Below are 20,203 nucleotides of genomic sequence, written 5' to 3'. Positions count from 1 at the left end.
CATTGGAGAAGGGGAACTTGTCCGGGGCTACTCAAGTACATGTGTGGCCTAAAGCCAAAGTTTAATATGAGGCCTAAATTTTTAAAAGAAAGTTATGAGTATATTTTTATTTGAAATCTATTTCTCTAACTTTTTGAGATGCAAAGTTGATAATAGTTTTTTAAATTTTTTTAATAATTCCTTTTCAATTGATGATATATTCAACCCATTTAATTTTTCTTAAAATGTTGTTAATATTACACTAAGATCCGACGAGATTTTACACTAAGGTTGTTGATCTTTTCTTTTACCAATTCTTCTATGATGTCCCTGCCATTTGAGCATTCTTATCCATAGCATGCTAGTGCAGGAGCATTCAAAAAATAGATGACTAAATGTTTCAATGTTCATTGCACAAAAGACACAATTCATAGGCACTTGAATCCCAAATTTCTGCAGCCTATCCACAGTAGATAACCTCTGATGGACAGCCAGCCACGGGTGGAATTTAAATCTAGGATGAATTTGGGACTGCATATGAATACTCTTCCGGGTAACGTTAGGGAGTTGAGGGAACAATTGAGTATAGGCCCTCTTTATCTGGAATCTGCCCTCAGTCTCCAGCATTGTCAACTTGGCGTTAACATTGCCCTGCATTGTGTTCATCTGCATCAAAGCTTGCTTTGAGTCTATGATCTTCGTTACCACCCAAGCAGCTGTCTTAGGTGTAGTCATAGTGTCTAAGTCTCTCTGTTTTATGTAGTAACAATGTGCCCATTTGATCCAAAGTGAATCATTTTTCTTTGCCAATGGCCATAGTTTTTTTAAGATTGTTGCTTTATTCCACACTCACATATTTATGATGTTTAAGACACCAGCAGCCTTAGGTTGGCATACTTTGTCCCATGCTATTAAGGCATTTCTAGATGTAGCACTTGTACCAGTCCACAAGTAGGTTCTATATATAGTTTCAATCAACTTCATGATCCTCTTGGGCAGTAAAAAGATCTTGGACCAATATGTCTGCATATCAAAGATCACAGACTTGATTAGTTGCACCCTTCCTGAATAGGATAGCATTTTGGCACCAACAACTCACTTTGTTGAATTTTTTGCTCGTGCCTAAATTATTTTTCGGGATATTTTAATCTTTCAAATTGATCCACGTAAATTAAAACGGAGAGAGTATTAAGTGTTTATTTGTTATGGTAATATTCACAATTTATTACTAAAAAAAATATTAAATGTACTTAATCATTAATCACAATGACAAAATTAGAATCTATCCATATTTGAGGGACTAAAAGTGCTAATTTCTCAAATAAAAAAGAAAAATATTTCCAATCGGGGTGCTATACTGCTATTCCAGTTTTTTGCCGTTAACGTGGGGTCAAATGTACGCGTCTACTCAGCCAATAACCTGTCACTCTGAAGTCACCTTAACCAATAATAACTCTCCACGTGTAATTACATACGTAGCAAACATCCCACGCGCCATATATAAATTCCGCTCAACAACTAATCGCATTTTCTATTAAAAACCGGCAGTTAAAAAGAGAAACCGCGAAAACATACACAGCCTTCGATTCTCTTCTCATCAACCTCTTTTCACTCTTTCGCCGGAGGCGGCGTATGATCATCGGAAAATACACCTGAGAAGTCCACGTGGCTACTTGGATCTGAGGTTTTCCAAAGACATTTTCAAAATGGAATCGCACGGCGCCGGTCTCCGCCGTGTCCTTGTCCTGGCCTTCTGTGTCGCCGGTATTTGGTCCGCTTATATTTACCAAGGCGTTCTTCAAGAGACTGTGTATAGCATTTCTCATCTCTTTCCTCTTTCTGTTTTTAAGCTTCGTTTAGTTATATGACTTGTTCATTTTTTTTATGTTAGCGAATTTATGATATTTTGTGCAATTTTGTTTTTAATTATACTATGAGAAAATTGACGTTTTATTCTCAATAGAATTGATCAAATTGGCAAAATTTGCATTTGCTAAATGTTAGAGTGTCTCATCTTATGTAACACACTTTATCTTATGTGACACACTTATATTTTTAATTTGTCCCAAAAGGAAGGACTCCGCCACAAGTTTCAAAAGTCTTTATTTTTTTAAACTCTGTGCCTAGTCAAACACCATCACATAAATTGGAATGAAAGGAGTGTCATTTATGAAGTTTAACTTTGAGTATGGGGTATGTTACAAAATGACTAGAAGTAATAATTTATGGAGTTATCCTTTCCTTTTATACTCTTAAAGGTTCAACTTCTAGTACAATGTGCTTGTGAGTTTGATTCAAATATTTGGTGTTTTCCTTTTAACTTAGTTGTATAATGAGTTTGTGTTCATACACCCCTTTTATTTATTTGGTTAATTTTAATTTTTTATGTTTGGATTTTAGGTCAACGAAGCGGTTTGGTCCTAACAATGAGAGGTTTGAACACTTGGCATTCCTAAACCTTGCGCAAAATGTAGTTTGTTTGGTATGGTCATTTATAAGTAAGTGTTTAGAGCATGTTCGATGATTCTCTGTTTAATGTGTACACAAGAACAAGCGTGAGTAGCATAATTGGTTAAGTAATTAATTATGGTTTTTCATTGCAGTGCTTAAGATTTGGTCTAATGGGAAGAGTGGTGGTGCTCCCTGGTGGAGTTATTGGAGTGCTGGTATTACAAATACTATCGGTCCCGCAATGGGGATTGAAGCGCTAAAGTACATTAGCTATCCTGCACAGGTATGCCCAATTCTTGTTTGTTTTTCGTATCCGGTGTCTGCTCAAAACTTTTTTCCTTGTATGTTTCAAGAGAAGGGCATAATTCTTTGAATTTTCTGGTTTTGAGGCTTCATGTGAAATTTGAACTGTATACTAGCACTGTAGAGTCTCTTGTAGTATTCTAAGGATTGAGAGAATGCATGAGGCTTTGTTAATTTCCTAATTTATAGAAGTGGCTGATGAATTTATGTTAGTTGATGATTCCTTGATGGTTGTTTTATTTTTTCATTTTTTCTTCAAATGAAATGTAATGAGGTCAATTTCCCTTACAGGTCCTGGCAAAATCATCGAAAATGATTCCTGGTATGTCAGCAAGCAAGCATCTTTGCAACTTACATGAATGTTCTTTCTTTTAAGTATGATTTTGAGTATGTTGTCAATCAGGAGATAATGTCAGATATGATTTCTCTTTTTGTTGAAAGTGCCATGGAGTTTTTAGAGGTTCGTGGAATGAAAAAGAAATAATAATATTATTTAATTTCTGTTTTAAGCGCACAGAGGGAGTATATGGGATGATTTAGGCAATTGAAAAAGGATTTAGAAGTAGGTAAACCGAAAAATGTTTAGAAGTATGTTCTTTATCATTTAAAAACTGAATTTGCCAATACAGTTCCAGAGTTATGTTATATGATCAGCCACTGCTTCGTTTTGATTCCGGGGAAAAATTGGAGATTCCAAGAAAGGGTAGCTCCATTGGAGCTGCAAAAGGGGAAACTAGAGCATTCTGTCGAGATACATGAGTTCAATTGGATCAAGGTGTTTGCATTGATACAGTTTTCAAGGGCTGACCATTAGGTGGAGACTAGCGTCAACTTAGATTTTGTATGGAGGCTGTGCATGGGGATAGAATCATACTATTAGAAACGAGGGGACAAAATTGAAAACTTTTAGTTAGATTTCTCCATTCTTGCAAACTGAATTTTTTTATCTCCTCTAATGATTTAAGTTATCTTCAGTGAGAATTTGGAACTCTAACTTTGTGTCCATGAGATCAAACTTTATTTTAGTGGGTTGCTCTAGTGGTTAGCACCTTCCACTTCCAACCAAGAGGTTGTGAGTTCGAGTCACCCCAAGAGCAAGGTGGGGGAGTTCGTGGAGGGAGGGAGAGCCGAGGGTCTATCGGAAACAGCCTCTCTACCCCAGGGTAGGGGTAAGGTCTGCGTATACACTACCCTCCCCAGACCCCACTAGTGGGATTATACCGGGTTGTTGTTGTTGTTCCTTTTTTTTTTTGACACTATTTGATTGCTTCTTGCTGCAGTAATGCTGATGGGAACACTAGTTTATGGCATAAGATACACAGTTCCGGAATATGTGTGCACTCTACTTGTTGCTGGTGGTGTATCAATGTTTGCTCTCTCAAAGGTAACATTTGTATTAAATCTTTAAAGATAACGAATAGCTTTTCTTCTTTCTTCCCCTTTTGCCTCTGACATGCTTGTAACTATTGGAGGAAAAGCAAAGATCATTTATGTGCAGTACCCCTTACTTTTTCTCTTGTACTTGACTTGATTTCAGACTAGCTCGAAAACCATTAGTAAATTGGCACACCCAAATGCTCCACTTGGGTATGGGCTGTGCTTCCTAAACCTTGCCTTTGATGGTTTCACCAATGCTACTCAGGATTCAATTTCAGCAAGGTAATTTTCACTTACCTGTGATCCTATCTGTCCTTTTGTGCGTGATCTCCTTAAAGTTCTTCTGAGGAAATTTTTGTTTGGATTTATGCTCTTTAGATTTTCCTTCTCACATCCTGAATAGTCAAAATAAATGTTCTTTCACACCATGAATTTTTTTCTGATGCTGGGTAAAACACTACGTTATGGAATTGACTCTTGGTCAGTAGGTTTGTATTTTCTCATGTTGAATCCACTGTCTTAAAATCATCCAGATTAGAACTGAACTTTTACATCTCTACATACCAAAGAACCTTAGAGAGTCTTCTCAACTATACCATTTATACCACTCTCAAGCTGGAACGAGGAGTAGTTCGGGGAGGAAAGATGTATTAATAAAGGCTAACAAATACTTTCTTTTTTATAAGTCTGTTCTTCCAAATACGCAACTGCAAGATCCTGTGTATTACCTATTTTAATGTCCTCAATTTGTTTTAAAGCATGAATAGGGTAGAGTTAGTTGAATTACCTCCAATCGGATACTTTGTCTGGTATCCGACATTAGGTGATTACTCAGAAAGGACACATTTCAATGGCTTAACCATAGAAACTTCATCCCTGAAACCACCTCATTCAGGAGCATAATTGACGAGAGAGGTGGAACTATTCAGATTTCGAATTAAAATTTGCTAAAGAGTCGCAAGGATTTGAACATAATTGTGTTCCATATTATGAGGATTTAACAAAATTTCATGCTAATAATCTTCACTGCATGCACAGCATCAGAACTTCATCGTCGGACCACATACTTGGTTGTTGTTTTCGCTTTTTCTCCTTAAATCTGCTGAGGGATATATATCAAATGTCACTGTTTAACATTACTCTGTTTCTTTTGTTTTAAGGAGTTGTCCTCTTTTAGAAATCATTCTCGTGTATGAAGAATCCAGTTCTTCTTTTGTATTTAATGGCTAAGTTGTCCAATTTTTCTCAGGTATCCTAAGACATCTGCTTGGGATATTATGTTTGGAATGAATTTATGGGGTACCATTTACAATATGATGTTCATGTTTGGCTGGCCAACTGCCAGTGGTTATGAGGCAGTTCATTTCTGTAAGCAGCATCCAGAGGCAGCATGGGACATTCTACTTTACTGCCTATGCGGTGCTGTGGGACAGAACTTCATTTTCCTAACAATTAGTCGATTTGGCTCTCTGACCAACACAACCATCACTACAACACGCAAGTTTGTGAGCATAGTTGTATCTTCTGTTTTAAGTGGCAATCCACTGTCAGAAAAGCAATGGACAAGCGTTGTCATGGTGTTCTCAGGATTATCTTACCAGATTTACTTGAAGTGGAGGAAGTTGCAGAGGAAGTCGAAGAAGAGGAAGCCCATGTAAATGTTATATCTATCTGAGGATACAGTTCTGTACTATTAGCCATTTTTCTCCTGCTGTAGTTCCAGTGTCCCAGGAGTGATCATTGGACAATGTAATTGAAAAGAATTACAGTTGTAGAATGAATTACTTTTTCTGGGTATATTGTTAGCTAGCCCACTTTTGTAACTGTTTCATACTAGCAATCAGAGAATAAACATCTCAGAAGCTGGTATAGCATCACTAAAGTTTTATGGAACATTTCAAAGGACTTCTCTTGTTTTTTTCCTACTATCTGCTTTCAATATTCTCTATAAACCTTGGGGAGGTGCCAATTTGTAAGTACACTGTTTATTCTGCACAATTCTTGGCTTGTGGTATGTCAAAAATAGGACATGGTAGACCCAACATAACTCCTTATTCCAAGTCAAAAAGTAACTCAGAATAATTCTTATAAAGGTTCTTACTTTTTTTGGGCCATGGTTTGGGCATCATGACCACTTGTAATTACTATTATGTCCATCCACAGTGTGCACTAAAGAATTGATCCTGGTTATTTAGGCCATTCTAGTCCTTTCCACTTAATATTCAAGCCAAAAGAGGAAGCAAAGTGATTGCCAGTAGAATTCACACTTTAATTTGTACAGGCTTCCCTCCTTTTACCACTGGCTTTTGCTTTTAGTAATGATCACAGTTGCCCACCACCACCATCACCACCAACTGCTGACCAATTTAAATAAGCAGCAGATTTCTCAGACCCCTCATTCCCCACAAGATTCCACCCCCATTTACAGATCTCTCTGCAGAGACAGCAGCAGCCAGATGGAATGGAAGAAGTCTCTTGTCTAAAGCCAGAGAAAGCAACAACCTTTATCTTTATGAGTAAGAACTCTTATCTCTTTCATGTTCTGTGCTTATAACAAGTTTTTGTGTAAAGATAACTGTTCATTTGCAGTCAGCATTACCTGTGACAGTATTACAGCAATGAGCAATCTTACTATCTCAGACAAGTGGAGCAGGAGAAGAGAAAGGTCTGCACACTGGAACCATATTGCATTCTCCAATCAAATAAAGTATGTTTTACATTACATGTAGATCAGGCAAAGAAACAAAAAGCTCTGAACAGCCTAGAAGCTTATTATATAACATCTACACACAAAAAATGAAAAGAAACTGATATAGAAGGCCAATTCAACTTATTGATCCTCCTAGCTCTCTCTATGTTTTCTTCCTTCTTTTTTTTCTCTTATCAATATTCTCTATAAACCTTGGCGAGGTGCCAATCTGTAAGTACAATGTTTGTTCTGTACAACTGGCTAATCAATAGCCGAAAACTTATGGAACATCGAATACCCCCATTCGGGTTCCATAACAACACACAAAAGAATATGAAACAATTAAAAAACACACACTAGATACTGTGAGTATTAGGTCGGAAACTCCGAAAAGGATGCAGATCATCTGTCAGATCTCCAGAGAAAAAGCTAGAATGCCTCCATTGCATTCTAGGGTGCAGACCAGATCTTCCAAGGCCTCTTGAAAAAAACTCAGGTCGTAGTGACTGCAATCCAAACAAAAAGAACTCCAAAAAATTGAGTAGACTACATATAATAAAAACTGTTGATCAAAGTTATGGTGATTCTGCCCGCCGCAGAATCTGTGTAAGGTTTGATCAGTAAAGTTGGTTATAGACTGTGGAGGAGGGCTCTTTTGCACGATGGAGGTTGTGTAAGATTTGTGCCTGGATACGGGGATGTGGACTCCACTCCAAGTGTTTTCAATAGGAATTGCCTCTCCTGCAAAAACAATAAATAAATAAATAAAAAGTTAATCTCAGTCTTGGCTCACACTTCACATAAAATAGGTAAGGTCAAAGAGAGGCATATGAAAATGAAATCATGCATCACAATTTACATGAAATAGAAAAGTCAATGTAAAAGGCATGATGAGGATCACTAAACTAAATTTCAAAATAGTTTCCACATTACCAAAAATCAGGAAAGAACATGACCGTAATCCAACCGATGAAAGTAGTAATTCTTCAGAGTTGCATTCTAAGCATATGATGAAGAATTTTTTTAACCAAAACAGCTTACTGTTTGATTGGATTTGTTATCTTACTTTTTAAATCTTCATAAGGGTTAAAATTTTTAAAAGAGGAATTCTGTAATCAGTCTGCATTAAAGATAAGCACGTCTTTCGAAAAGAAGGCAAACGAGCTAGAATAGAATTTGGATGTGAAGCATTATGATTAAGGCAAGACTAGAAAGGGAGATCAAGATTGTGAAAGAAGGGAAAGTGTAAGAGATAATGATGAGGAAGCAGCTTATATTCCAAAATCAATTCTGCTGCAAGCCTTGAGCCGAGAGTCTATTGGAAACAGCTTCTCTACCTTCACAAAGGTAGGGATAAGGCTGCGTACACTACCCTCCTCGGACCCCACTTCTAGGATTTCACTTGATATGTTGTTGAATTCTGCTGCAAGCTTAAGATTGCTCACCAGCTCTTCTGAAAGTTAGGTTAACGAAGTGAAGAACCGGTAAACTTACAGGGTTTTAGCAAGAAATTCTGTTTACTAGTATATGTAAACTCACATAGATCAATACATAAAAGACAATCAGTAACCTCCAAAAACCTGATTTTTTTCTTTCGACTATTTAGTACACACCTGATTTTTTTCTTTCGACTATTTAGTACATAACAAGCCGAAATTGGCACATATCTAAGATATTGCATTTTGGCAAAGATTTGGGAGGTCTTAAAATCAGATAATTGCATTAGGTAGAAATACCAGACATCTTCAGTTTGCTCGAAGATTTTTGGGGTTGCATGTCATACATATATTTTCAGTCCAGCTCTGTTCCTTCTTCCTTTTTAGTGCTTTTTATTCTTTTTTGTTCTCTCAATAAACTGGAGCTAACAACAGATGCATAGAATGATATTATATTTATGGCTCTTCCTTTCTTTATATTGAAAGAAGCATGATACACAGCACTCCAGATAACAAGGATTCAGATTTCTGTTAAGGAGACACAAAATGGAAAAGAACAAAAATAAAACAAAAGAAGCATACTCATTCTCATAAAAAAAAAAACATACTTTCTCTTAAACTTTTGAACTAACCAACTGAGGCAAAAGTAAACTATGTTTTCAGTTGAACTGATTTGTCTATAGTTCTCTATGGGCAATACTTGGTTGGAACATATTCACTTTGTGTACCTCAAAAGCCTAGTCGTGTAGCACAGTTCAGTAAGAATCATTGCAGAACTGATTAATCGTTGTAAACACAGTGTCTTTGTTGCTCCAATCCACCCGTATAATCTCTCCTAATATCTCAATTAAGCAAAAATATCCATTCTTTTGATGGATTACCCATGCATAAAAGTCCAATTTGATCCATTATCTAAATGCACTGATGGTGAAGCTCTTTAGCAAAACATTTACATTGAACTGGTTTAATATTAACAAGGCATAGATTGCTTACACTTTCCGAAAACTTTGGGGTGGGAATTTCTGCAGCTAAAGATCTGAACAGTGGAGTTACTTGAAGAGGAGAAGTGAAATCTGTATCCAGAAATTCACATTCAGCTGTAGCTGGTCCATCATTCACTTTTTCTTCACCACGAACTGGCAAAGTATCTGAGATAATGCAATCACCACAAGTATCAGCATAAAGCAACTCCTATGGCTGTTAAACTAAAAGAAATATTTTTGAAGTTCTTAATTTAGATAATGCAATCACATCAGCGCACCTTGATCACTCAACTGAGAAGTTCGTAGTTCAGATTCAATATCCTGATGGTGCGCACACACTTCGGCTTGGCTTTCTTCTGTTTTATCGGCCAACGCATGGGAGAGCAGAGTTGATCCAGTACTATACTCAGAGCTGCCAGCAGAATCTTCAGATAAAGCAGGTTGCCTGCACAACGACATTTTTAGACACAACGGCTATGGGATAAGCTGAGCGCCGTTAGAAATGTGAGCTTGCATCGTCAATACCTCCAAGATGGTCGACTGCCTTCATTACTGCTCTTCGAATCTGCTATCAGGTCCTTATAATCATTAGGTCCAAGATTCATCTCAGGGATCTGGAACTTGAGCATATCACCTTCCTTTGTTTGATGAAGAAAATCTTGGAGTATCTGAAAAAATATTCAAGCTTTTCCATTAGAGTTTCTGCAGATAAAGTGCAGAATCATTTCTACATCTATGAAACACAAGGGACAGCTAGATAAAGGGCAGCTTGGTGCACTAAACTCCCGCTATGTGCGGGGAAGGGCTGGACCACAAGGGCCTATTGTACGCAGCTTTACCCTGCATTTCTGCAAGAGGTTGTTTCCACAGCTCGAACCTGTGACTTCCTGGTCACATGGCAGCAACTTTACCATTTACGCCAAGGCTAAGGGACAGAGCTGGATACTTGCAGAAATTTATCATTGGCAGCTCAAGCTGTCTTTGTCTTTTTCATGTAGTTGAAGAGATGAACAACGGTTCTCCTATTTTTGCTGTAAGGAATGAATCATGAAACTAAAGTGTATTACACAATTATTTTGAATGGCGTGGACCAGAATAGAGAGAAAAAGAGCTTTAGGGGTGTTATTGTTAATGATGGTTCCCCTAAAGTGTATCACCTGGTACATTAATTCGTTCCAAAAGCAGAAGTGTATTAACCGTACAAAGAACATAGACTTCACCTTCCAAGCATTTTCAAGGCTTTGATCTGTATTCTCTGTATTAACTTTCATAGCCAGTGAGCTTAGCAGCTCCGCTTGTTGCATCAAAGCTTGTACCTTTGGATCATCTTTCTTAAGGAATGTTCCTTGAGTTTTGTTGTCTTAAAGATCCAAAAACAGTGAGTTAGGTATGTGTTCAACTAAATAGATCAGACAGTTACTGTACTAGTACATGGTTATTTACCATTTTCAGTTGTCTGCTGATGAGATGTCAAGTTTTTCCCAGCGTTACGAAAGTTTTGAGCTAGTACTGCAAATGGATGTCTTAGTAGTGGATGTGTAGTTCCACAATCACCAAAAGATTTTTCTCCGCTGTCACAATTTTGACGGACATCTGAGATGTGGCTCGTCCTACATCACAACAATATAGTGTTATATTGGCTACATCACAACAATATAGTGTTATATTGGAGACACTCTCTCTCTCTCTCCAAACTATAGCTAAATCTTTCTTTATCCATTTTTACCTCAGCTTTTTAAAAGGAGCAGCAGCTTCTGTTATTCTGTCAATATTGAGACCATCTGGAAATATAACCCTCTTGTTATTTAGGTTAACGAATGAATTGCTGTTTTCTTTAGCCAAAGCTTCATGTTTAGCTCTCTTTTTGCACAGTGTAGTGAATCGATTCTTCACAGCATTATCCGTTCTGCATTTAAAAAACCAAGAATATCAGGTGAATACTTATTTTTCCCAACTAAATGCTGAAAAGTACAACAATAATAATAACAAAATACAATGCTATTTACCTGCCTGAAACCACCTTGGCAATTTCTGTCCATCTGTTACCAAAAATCTTTTGAGCCTGCAAATAATATTCTTTTTCTATCAGATATCTAGATTTTGATCACAAGACAATTTCTAACCAGCTATGCTGCACGAACTCTCCAAAATAGTTATCGCATCCCGTGTCGGATCCTCCAAAAATGCACTATTTTTTGGAGGATCCGACACGCACCCGTCGATATTTTCAGAGAGTCCGAGCAACATAGCTAACCATAACTTAAATGGGCTGTAATAGAAAATAGCAGCAATCAAACACAATCCACAGTTGAAAATAGCCCAAAATGCTAAAATAAGTGAAAGTGAGGGGAGTGGGATATAACAAAGAAGCAATCAAGAAAAGCATCATTTTTACCTCACATAAAAGCATATCTTCTTCAGGTGACCATCCCCCTTTCTTGAAATCAGAGTTCAAATAAGTGAACCATCTGCAGATATTTCAAATAATATCACCTTAAAATACCAACCAAAAAAGAAAAAGGGAAAACAGAAACACAGAGTAATAGTAGCTTATATCATAACTCATTTTTAACTAACCTTCTTCTGCATTGCCTTGTTGTTTTATCCTTGAACTTCGATGCTATGATCGTCCAACTACAAAAACAAACCAGAAAATAAATTTAAATTTCATTACCAATATCACATACACACTTAACTTTAATCACATATTAACAATAAAGTAGAAAGAAAAATCAAATAGGGTAAAAAGTAATTACTTGTCAGTTCCATGGATTCGAATTTGCTCTCTTAGTATATCATCCTCCTGCAACTCAGAACAAATCCACTACATATCAAAACTCCAATCAATACAACAATCCAACAAAAAAAAAATTGAAAAATCATTTCTTGCAAATATCCCAATACAGTAATTCCAAATTAACAAAATCAACAACTACACCACCGTCCTAAACAAGCTGGGGTCGGCTATATAGATCCTCACTTCTCCATTTGAGCTCAACTCATGTTTAAAATCCAATCAATACAACAATCCAACAACTTAAAACTCAAAAAAAATGCCAAAAATCATTTCTTGAAAAAATCCCAATACAGCAATCCAAAAACACAATCAAATAAAAAAAACAAAAAAGAAACCAAATAATCACAAACCTCTTGAGACCAAGAAACAATATGTCTTTCTTTAGGTTTAGCAGCTTCACCACTATTTGAACTTTTCTTCATATTCTGTTGCATACTTCACTTCTCTGCTCCCTCAACACTCGCATGCTATAGTAAAAAAGAGACCCTTTTAGGTGAATGATATATAAAAGAACAAAAAGAGTGTATTGCAAAAAGGGAAAACTGTTTCACTTCTCTTTACACTGGTAATACTTCCTCAACAGCTAATTACAAGCAAATTACAATCTTGGGGTCATTTTAATACACTGAAGTATCAATTTATTTTGCATAGGATTCTGACTTTTAACCCCCAAAGACTCCACCTTTTTTGCCCCAAGAAAGTTTAAACAACATCCATAGAATCCGAATTAGGATAAAATTTGTGTTACCTCGAGATTTGGGAAAAATGAAAAAAGAAATAATCTTGGGGTTTATGAATTATGGGGTTATGTGATAGTAACGTAGATCTAAAGGTATATGAAACCTTAAAGATTGTATTTTTATGGTTGCCTGTTAAAATGGTGATATTCTTGATATAGAGCAAAAAGGGGGTGGTGGGTTTTGGGTTGGGGGTGGGGATGGGGGATGGGGTGGGGTTGAAGTGTTCAAAAGAGCATATTTTTTGCTCTTGTTTAAAAGGGGGTGAGGTTTCTTGAATTATTTTTCTTGATGTTTTGGTGTTTCTGTGTGGGGTATAATTAGGGGGGGAGGGGGGGGAAGTGGTGTTAAAACAATCAACGGATTCTTGCTTTTGAGCGCGGGTATGAAGGAGAAGTTTGAAAAAATAACGCTGAATTCCATGAGACTATAATTAATGGCATAGTAGAAACTACACTCATCATTCCCCACTTTCTCTTTCATTTCTTATAGCGTACGTATAATGCTTTCTACAGTGTGTATAGTATTTGATGATAAGGTAATGGTAGTAGTGGCGTTGACAATAATTTCTCTAAGTATGTTCAAACTTGAAAGAAGTCAAAAAAATTCTTATTAAAAGGTGTCCGTTATATATTTTTAAAATTTAATATTTTATTTATATATACAATATAATTTTTCGATGAAGGGCGGTCAAGTAACCACCTTACAAGACTGTAGCTTCGCCCATGAATAGAGGCGGATCCAGGATTTGAAGTTTATGGGTTCCTATCGCAATCTCAAATTAATGTAATTTTCATAAAAATATAGGGTCTACACAAAAGTTATTGGGTTTCCGAGAACCCATATACTATACTCTGGATACGACCCCGCCCATGAATGTCATACTCTCTCCTGAACCGAGGGTATATCGAAAACAACAACTTTATCTTTACAAGGTAGGGGTAAAAGTTGTATATGCACTACTCTTCTCAAACTCAACTTGTGAAATTATACTGAGTTTGTTATTGATGTTGTTATTATTGCAATGTCATACTCTATGATGTTCATATTAAGATGAACCACATTGGATAGTCTTAATTTAAAAATTATTTATATAAACTATCATTAATCTCTTCATTGAATACTTAACTTAATTAGCACTCCATTAATTGGAGTGGTAATTGGAGTGGTAAAGCTAGATTTGAAAAAGAATAAAGTATTAACGAACTTCTTGTTTTTTCTAAAATGTCATAATTTTGGAAATAATCTAGTTCACCAAATTGAATAATATTAGGAAACTGGAATAAGATACTAGTATTTCAACAAGTGTATATATTGAAGTTTGATTTTTTTTTCTTTTATACATTTGATTAGAAATACATATATAGTGGAATGATTTGTTTTAAAAAAAATAATGTCTTTATGCTAGGTTTATATATACTCATATTAATGTCTTTACTTTAAATTTTTGGACCCATCTTTGCCTTTTTTTTTCTTCCTTAACCTTCTGATTATTATTTTTTTTTTTCTAACTCCTTTTTTTGAATAGTACATGACAACATTCGTGACCCAACTACATGCATTATAAGATTCCCCCGCACCTTAATATTCATATAGATTTCTTCGATCAGTTCAAATTTTTACTTGTTTTGTAGTGGGGGTAATTGGGGCTGAGTTTTTCTACTTAAATGAAAAAATAAAGGGGGTGCAACCCACGTGAGTTTTGAAGAAAAAGAATGGGATAAATAGGGTCTGATATTATTTGAAATTTATATATTATATGATCATGTGGTCACTGGTCAGTCCAGCCTGGTCTGATCATTCACCTCTTTGAAGTGAGTATATGGAATATAGTTCTTGTTTGAAAGTTGAAAATTTCTTGTTTAATTTCTCATTCTCATTTGCTTGGGGATGAAACTTCCTAAAATTCAAACTTTTTAACCTTTAATGTTTCCTTTTTGAAAAGAAAAAGGAAATTATATTACATTGGCAGATTACAACAACAATAACAATAACAATCCAGTATAATCCTACTAGTGAGGTCTGAGAAGGGTAGTGTGTACGCGGACCTTACTCCTACCCTGGGGTAGAGAGACTGTTTCCGATAAACACTTAGCTCCCTTCCTCCAAGAACTCTCCACCTTACTCCTGGGGTGACTCGAACTTACAACTTCTTGGTTGAAGTGGAGGGTGTTCACCATTACATTGGCGGATTACCGAAGCAAAAAAGAAAAATTAGGATAAAAAGAATGAACATACACTTACGATGTGAAAATCTCTCACCAATACGATTAGACTATACGCTTTAGCGGTACTCTTGATGTTGGATTATATTGGTAATATTCCGGATATAGTAATATATAAAAAAGTTTATTATTTTCCCATAGTTAACAAGAAATAATTAAGTGGAAAATTTAATAGGTAAAAGCCAAATGGAGAAGTGATTATGATCAGACCAATTGAATTTCAACTTGCACACTGTGATTAGAATTGTTTATTTTCCAACTATATGGAATATAGTTCTTGTTTGAAAGTTGAAAATTTCTTGTTTAATTTCTCATTCTCATTTGCTTGGGGATGAAACTTCCTAAAATTCAAACTTTTTAACCTTTAATGTTTCCTTTTTGAAAAGAAAAAGGAAATTATATTACATTGGCAGATTACAACAACAATAACAATAACAATCCAGTATAATCCTACTAGTGAGGTCTGAGAAGGGTAGTGTGTACGCGGACCTTACTCCTACCCTGGGGTAGAGAGACTGTTTCCGATAAACACTTAGCTCCCTTCCTCCAAGAACTCTCCACCTTACTCCTGGGGTGACTCGAACTTACAACTTCTTGGTTGAAGTGGAGGGTGTTCACCATTACATTGGCGGATTACCGAAGCAAAAAAGAAAAATTAGGATAAAAAGAATGAACATACACTTACGATGTGAAAATCTCTCACCAATACGATTAGACTATACGCTTTAGCGGTACTCTTGATGTTGGATTATATTGGTAATATTCCGGATATAGTAATATATAAAAAAGTTTATTATTTTCCCATAGTTAACAAGAAATAATTAAGTGGAAAATTTAATAGGTAAAAGCCAAATGGAGAAGTGATTATGATCAGACCAATTGAATTTCAACTTGCACACTGTGATTAGAATTGTTTATTTTCCAACTAGTTTATTTTAAACTTGAATAAATTATTGACATTTTGTCCTCTCTAGTTAGCCTTATAGCTTGTCAAATAGCTTTCATAGAGGTCATGAAAGTCATTTGATTGGATTTTGTTTTTGTTGATAGTGAAAATTAGTTAATTCGATTACCCCCCCTGAAGGTAAAGAAAGATCATTTTAGTTCCCCCAACTTTGGGTATTGGTACATTCGGCACAACAGTTCTAAACGTCTCATATTACAAGCATTAGGACCATTCTTTACTTTTACCAAATCTTCTGTCAAATTATAGCATTCGATAATCATATATAGAGTTAATTGCATCTCATTAAGTTGAAAAAAAGTGGAGTAGTTTTCATGTTTATGAATTTGATATATGGATATGTAATATATATCCTGCAAAGACTATTAAAGAAAAATGATAGTCCTATAGTAATGTGCTAAAATAAGACCTTTGGGAGGGAAATGTAATTAAATAAAATCTTGAGGATTGCAGTACATTTTAACTTTTGGAAGTTGCTGTGCCAAGAATCAAATGTTCTACTTCTAAAATCCTTTTTCTTGAGTAGTGTGGTAGTCAAACTTGAGTTTTTGACCCTTAATCACTCTGAGTTGCATGTTCAGAATATATTAGTTAAATCCTACTGTATTCTTAAAAGTTGAACTACGTGCTTGAAAGAATGAAGGGGAGATTCTCTGCCCTTTTTACAATTAATGGCAAAACAAAAGGTAAAAATAATTAAATACAATCCTTTCGGGCTAATTTTTAAATACAATGTGTATTTATTTTGTTGAACTTAGATAATATATTTATTTGGTTCCAAAGTTCGTATTTATAAATGTTGACCCTTGAGATAATATATACTATGTATTTTGCATCTAAAGTATGGGATTTGAAATAGGAATGTCTAGTTGAAAATTTTATATGTAGTATTCTAATCTGTTATAAGAAATATCAAATTATGGTGGATGTCTACTCTTTCTCCATGATATTCATCTCAAATACTTAATGACATATTCAATGACATATTTTCTATGTTTAATGACATATTCAATAACATATTTTTTTCACTTTTCATGCCTATATAAAGGCCTTGTAATAGATAGGAAAATACACACAATTGAAGAAGAAATAAAATCTCTTCCTTCTCTCTATCTCAAATAGATAGGAAAATATACACAATTGAAGAAGAAATAATAATCTCTCCTCTCTTTCTCTCTATATCTCTTAGCTTGTTTTCCCCTGTTTTATATTGTTATTTTGAGCTATATTTCATAACACGTTATCAGCACGAGACTTTATAGTCTCAAGAAGCTCTTTAAGAAAACTAAGGTATAATTTGTATAATTTTTCTCCTCTTTTAATTATGACTGATATTATGAAAAGAAAGTTTCGGGCAAGAACTATATGACATGGGTGTTGGATGCTGAAATCTATTTAGATGCAATGGGTCTTTGAGACGCCATTAAAGATAGAAATAAAGCATCTACCCAAGATTGTGCTAAGGCCTTGATTTTCTTGCCCCATCACCTTGATAAAGGGTTGAAAATAGAATATCTCACAGTCAAAGATCCACTTGTTTTGTGGAATGGCTTAAAGGAAAGATATGGCAACTTAAAGTTAGTCACACTTCTACAAGCACGATATGATTGGGCTCATCTGAGGCTCCAAGACTTTAAGTCTGTTTCTAAATATAATTATGTGATGTTCAGAATTACTTCTAAATTGAAACTCTATGGAGATCGTATCACTGACTATGATATGCTTGAAAAAATGTTCACAACGTTTCATGCCTCCAATATGGTCCTGCAACAGCAGTACCGAGAGAAAGGTTTCAAGAATTACTCTGAGTTGGTTTCTCTTCTCCTTGTGGCTGAACGAAACAATGACTTACTCATTAGAAATCACGATAATCAACCCATTGAATCTACACCATTGCCCGACATGAATGAGGTGTATTACCATTATGCTAAGCGTGAAAAAGGTCGTGGCCCTGTTCATGGTCGTGGTCGTGGCCGTGGCCAAGCAATATTCTTCTTTTCTTATGTTCTAATATTATATTATTCCACTTAACATAGAAAATTAGTACCAAACAACCATTGAATTTTGTGTCAATATGACTTAATTATTTAAAGTACCAATGATATCAATGCCGCACTTTGTTCAAGCAATTGGTTTGTAAGCCTAGTAATCTGAGTTCTAATAAAGCGTCATTAACCTTTTCTTCAAGAAGGATGTCAATTAAGAGGTTACATGTATAACTTTGACCATTTTTATTTAGCATATTTTAGGAAATATTTTTGTTACTTAACCATTGTATAATATATTATTTATGATAACTCGTTAATATGACTGCAATATTTCGTCATTTAGTTTATTATATACCTTATGAATGTTGGTCCTATTTTTAACGTTTATACAATTTATTGTCTACTTTTGTGTTTAGTTACCTTTATTTGCATACTCATTATTTTATGTGTATTAATATGACTTAATTTTTTCGTGTTATAAAATCATATGACAACCTAAAAATAATCTATGGAATTGTTTGTATCATAATGAGAGTCTGCTCGAAATTGCATTAAAAGTCACTATTAAATCATTGGTTTAACTTTATTTCTTTTTCTTTTTCTCTAAAAATACTAATATTTATTCATATACTTCTTTTGTATGTCAAACCATGGGAAGTAAATATGAATATCTTTCAAAGCAAACTTGGATCAAAGTTCAATTATAAAAATATTTGCTTAATTGATTCATGTACAACACATACAATATTCAAAGAGAAAAAATATTTCTCTCATTTAAGTATGTGTAAGGTAGCTGTTACTATAATTTTTGGTAGTAATAATCTAATTGAAGGCTCTGGAAGAGCTAATATAACTCTACCTAAGGGAACAATACTTATCATAGAGAATGCAATGTTCTCCTCCAAGTCCAAGAGGAACTTGTTGAGTTTTAAAGATATCCGTCGAAATAGATTTTATATTGAGACAATAGATGAGAATAATCGCGAATATCTCATCGTTACCAAGAATATCTCTGGACAGAAAAGAGTTATTGAGAAGTTTTCATCTTTATCTTGTGGCCTGTATTGGACAAGAATTAGTGTAATTGAGGCACAGTCTATCGTAAGCCAAAAGGTTTCTAATTCCAATACTTTTGTACTTTGGCATGATCGATTGGGACATCCTGGATCAATTATGATGAGACGAATTATAAAAAACTCAAATGGGCATCCATTGAAGAATTTAAAGATTCTTTTAAATAATTAATTTTCTTGCACTTTTTGTTATCAAGGCAAGTTAATTACTAGACCATCACCAACAAAGGTTGGGATTGAGTCCCCTGCGTTCTTGGAACGTATACAAGGGGATATTTGTGGACCTATTCACCCACTTAGTGGGTCGTTTAGATATTTTATGGTCTTAATAGATACATCTTCTAGATGGTCTCATGTATGCCTATTGTTATCTTGCAACCTGGCATTTGCAAAATTAATGGCACAAATAATCCGATTACAGGCACAATTTTTCGATAATCCAATTAACTTTATTAGACTTGATAATGCCACTGAGTTTTCATCCCAAGCATTTAATGATTATTGCTTATCAGTTGGGATAAAAGTGGAATATTCTATAGCTCATGTTCACACTCAAAATAGCCTTGCAGAGTCTTTGATTAAATATCTGCAATTGATAGCAAGACCGTTACTCATGAAAACAAAATTACCCACTCCTGTTTGGGGTCATGCCATTTTGCATGCAGCAATGCTAATTCGTCTCAGACCGATAAATTATCATAAATATTCCCCGTTGCAATTAGTTTTGGGTCATGAACCTAATATATCCTATCTAAGAATTTTTGGATGCGCTGTATATGTGCATGTAGCACCGCCATATCGCACCGAGATGGGTCTCCAAAGAATGTTAGGAATATATGTTGGGTTTGAATCGCCCTCTATTATTCGCTAACTCGAAACATTAACGGGATATTTGTTCACTGCTCGATTTGCAGACCTTCGATTTGATGAGGCATTTTCCCCCAAATTATGGGGGAGAAATTGATGAAATCAAACGGAAAATTTCGTGGAAAAATCCATCATTGTCTCGTCTTGATCCACGTGCCTCTATTTGTGAAAAAGAGGTGCAAACGATTATCCATTTGCAGAAAATAGCAAATCAAATGCGCGATGCATTTATGGATCTAAAAAGGATAACGAAGTCACATATCCCTGCAGAGAATGTTCCAATCCGTATTGATGTCCCTGTTGGACAATCTTCTAGTGTCATAACTAATGAGTC

General features: G+C 35.3%; 2 protein-coding genes and 1 long non-coding RNA gene across 9 annotated transcripts; 2 read left to right on the top strand and 1 right to left on the bottom strand.

Annotated features, from left to right (window-relative positions):
* Positions 1 to 1,518: 1,518 nt before the first annotated feature.
* On the top strand, positions 1,519 to 6,023 carry LOC107792410 (UDP-galactose/UDP-glucose transporter 3). The gene is made up of 7 exons (XM_016614623.2): positions 1,519 to 1,789; positions 2,380 to 2,477; positions 2,583 to 2,713; positions 3,025 to 3,055; positions 4,014 to 4,117; positions 4,271 to 4,392; positions 5,360 to 6,023. The coding sequence occupies exons 1-7, from the start codon at positions 1,686 to 1,688 to the stop codon at positions 5,766 to 5,768; spliced, it is 999 nt and encodes a 332-aa protein (XP_016470109.1). The 5' UTR covers positions 1,519 to 1,685; the 3' UTR covers positions 5,769 to 6,023.
* Positions 6,024 to 6,489: 466 nt separating this feature from the next.
* On the top strand, positions 6,490 to 10,584 carry LOC107792412 (uncharacterized). Of its 2 annotated transcripts, none has more exons than XR_001649526.2 (3): positions 6,490 to 6,626; positions 6,700 to 6,817; positions 9,264 to 10,584. It is a non-coding gene; the product is annotated as an uncharacterized LOC107792412 (long non-coding RNA). The 2 variants fall into 2 exon arrangements; XR_012706488.1 differs by having other exon boundaries at positions 6,700 to 6,775; positions 9,264 to 9,401.
* On the bottom strand, positions 6,779 to 13,009 carry LOC107792411 (transcription factor MYB124). 6 transcript variants are annotated; one of them, XM_016614624.2, is made up of 13 exons: positions 12,764 to 13,009; positions 12,366 to 12,482; positions 11,975 to 12,021; positions 11,796 to 11,852; positions 11,614 to 11,686; positions 11,225 to 11,280; positions 10,945 to 11,124; positions 10,662 to 10,828; positions 10,439 to 10,578; positions 9,744 to 9,886; positions 9,497 to 9,663; positions 9,229 to 9,383; positions 6,779 to 7,540 (listed from the first exon to the last, which is right to left on the bottom strand). In XM_016614624.2, the coding sequence occupies exons 2-13, from the start codon at positions 12,447 to 12,449 to the stop codon at positions 7,430 to 7,432; spliced, it is 1,380 nt and encodes a 459-aa protein (XP_016470110.1). In that variant the 5' UTR covers positions 12,450 to 12,482; positions 12,764 to 13,009; the 3' UTR covers positions 6,779 to 7,429. The 6 variants fall into 6 exon arrangements, with proteins under 6 accessions (XP_016470110.1, XP_075103204.1, XP_016470111.1 ...); XM_075247103.1 differs by having other exon boundaries at positions 11,975 to 12,042; positions 12,764 to 12,981; XM_016614625.2 differs by lacking the exon at positions 12,764 to 13,009 and adding an exon at positions 12,567 to 12,763.
* Between the last annotated feature and the right edge of the window lie 7,194 nt (positions 13,010 to 20,203).

The sequence above is a fragment of the Nicotiana tabacum genome, chromosome 24 (genome assembly GCF_000715075.1).
Source record: "Nicotiana tabacum cultivar K326 chromosome 24, ASM71507v2, whole genome shotgun sequence".
In the NCBI taxonomy this organism is placed as follows: domain Eukaryota; kingdom Viridiplantae; phylum Streptophyta; class Magnoliopsida; order Solanales; family Solanaceae; genus Nicotiana; species Nicotiana tabacum.
This window is presented reverse-complemented; position numbering and strand designations above follow the sequence as displayed.

Excerpts from the sequence above, each read along its gene's own strand:
- LOC107792411 (XM_075247103.1), bottom strand. The coding sequence starts at position 12,449 with ATGCAACAGAATATGAAGAAAAGTTCAAATAGTGGTGAAGCTGCTAAA. Across the intron at positions 11,687-11,795 it reads ACAAGGCAATGCAGAAGAAG|ATGGTTCACTTATTTGAACT; the intron begins GTTAGTTAAAAA and ends AAATATCTGCAG. Across the intron at positions 9,664-9,743 it reads GGCAGTCGACCATCTTGGAG|GCAACCTGCTTTATCTGAAG; the intron begins GTATTGACGATG and ends GTCGTTGTGCAG.
- LOC107792410 (XM_016614623.2), top strand. The coding sequence starts at position 1,686 with ATGGAATCGCACGGCGCCGGTCTCCGCCGTGTCCTTGTCCTGGCCTTC. Across the intron at positions 4,118-4,270 it reads CAATGTTTGCTCTCTCAAAG|ACTAGCTCGAAAACCATTAG; the intron begins GTAACATTTGTA and ends ACTTGATTTCAG. Across the intron at positions 4,393-5,359 it reads CAGGATTCAATTTCAGCAAG|GTATCCTAAGACATCTGCTT; the intron begins GTAATTTTCACT and ends AATTTTTCTCAG.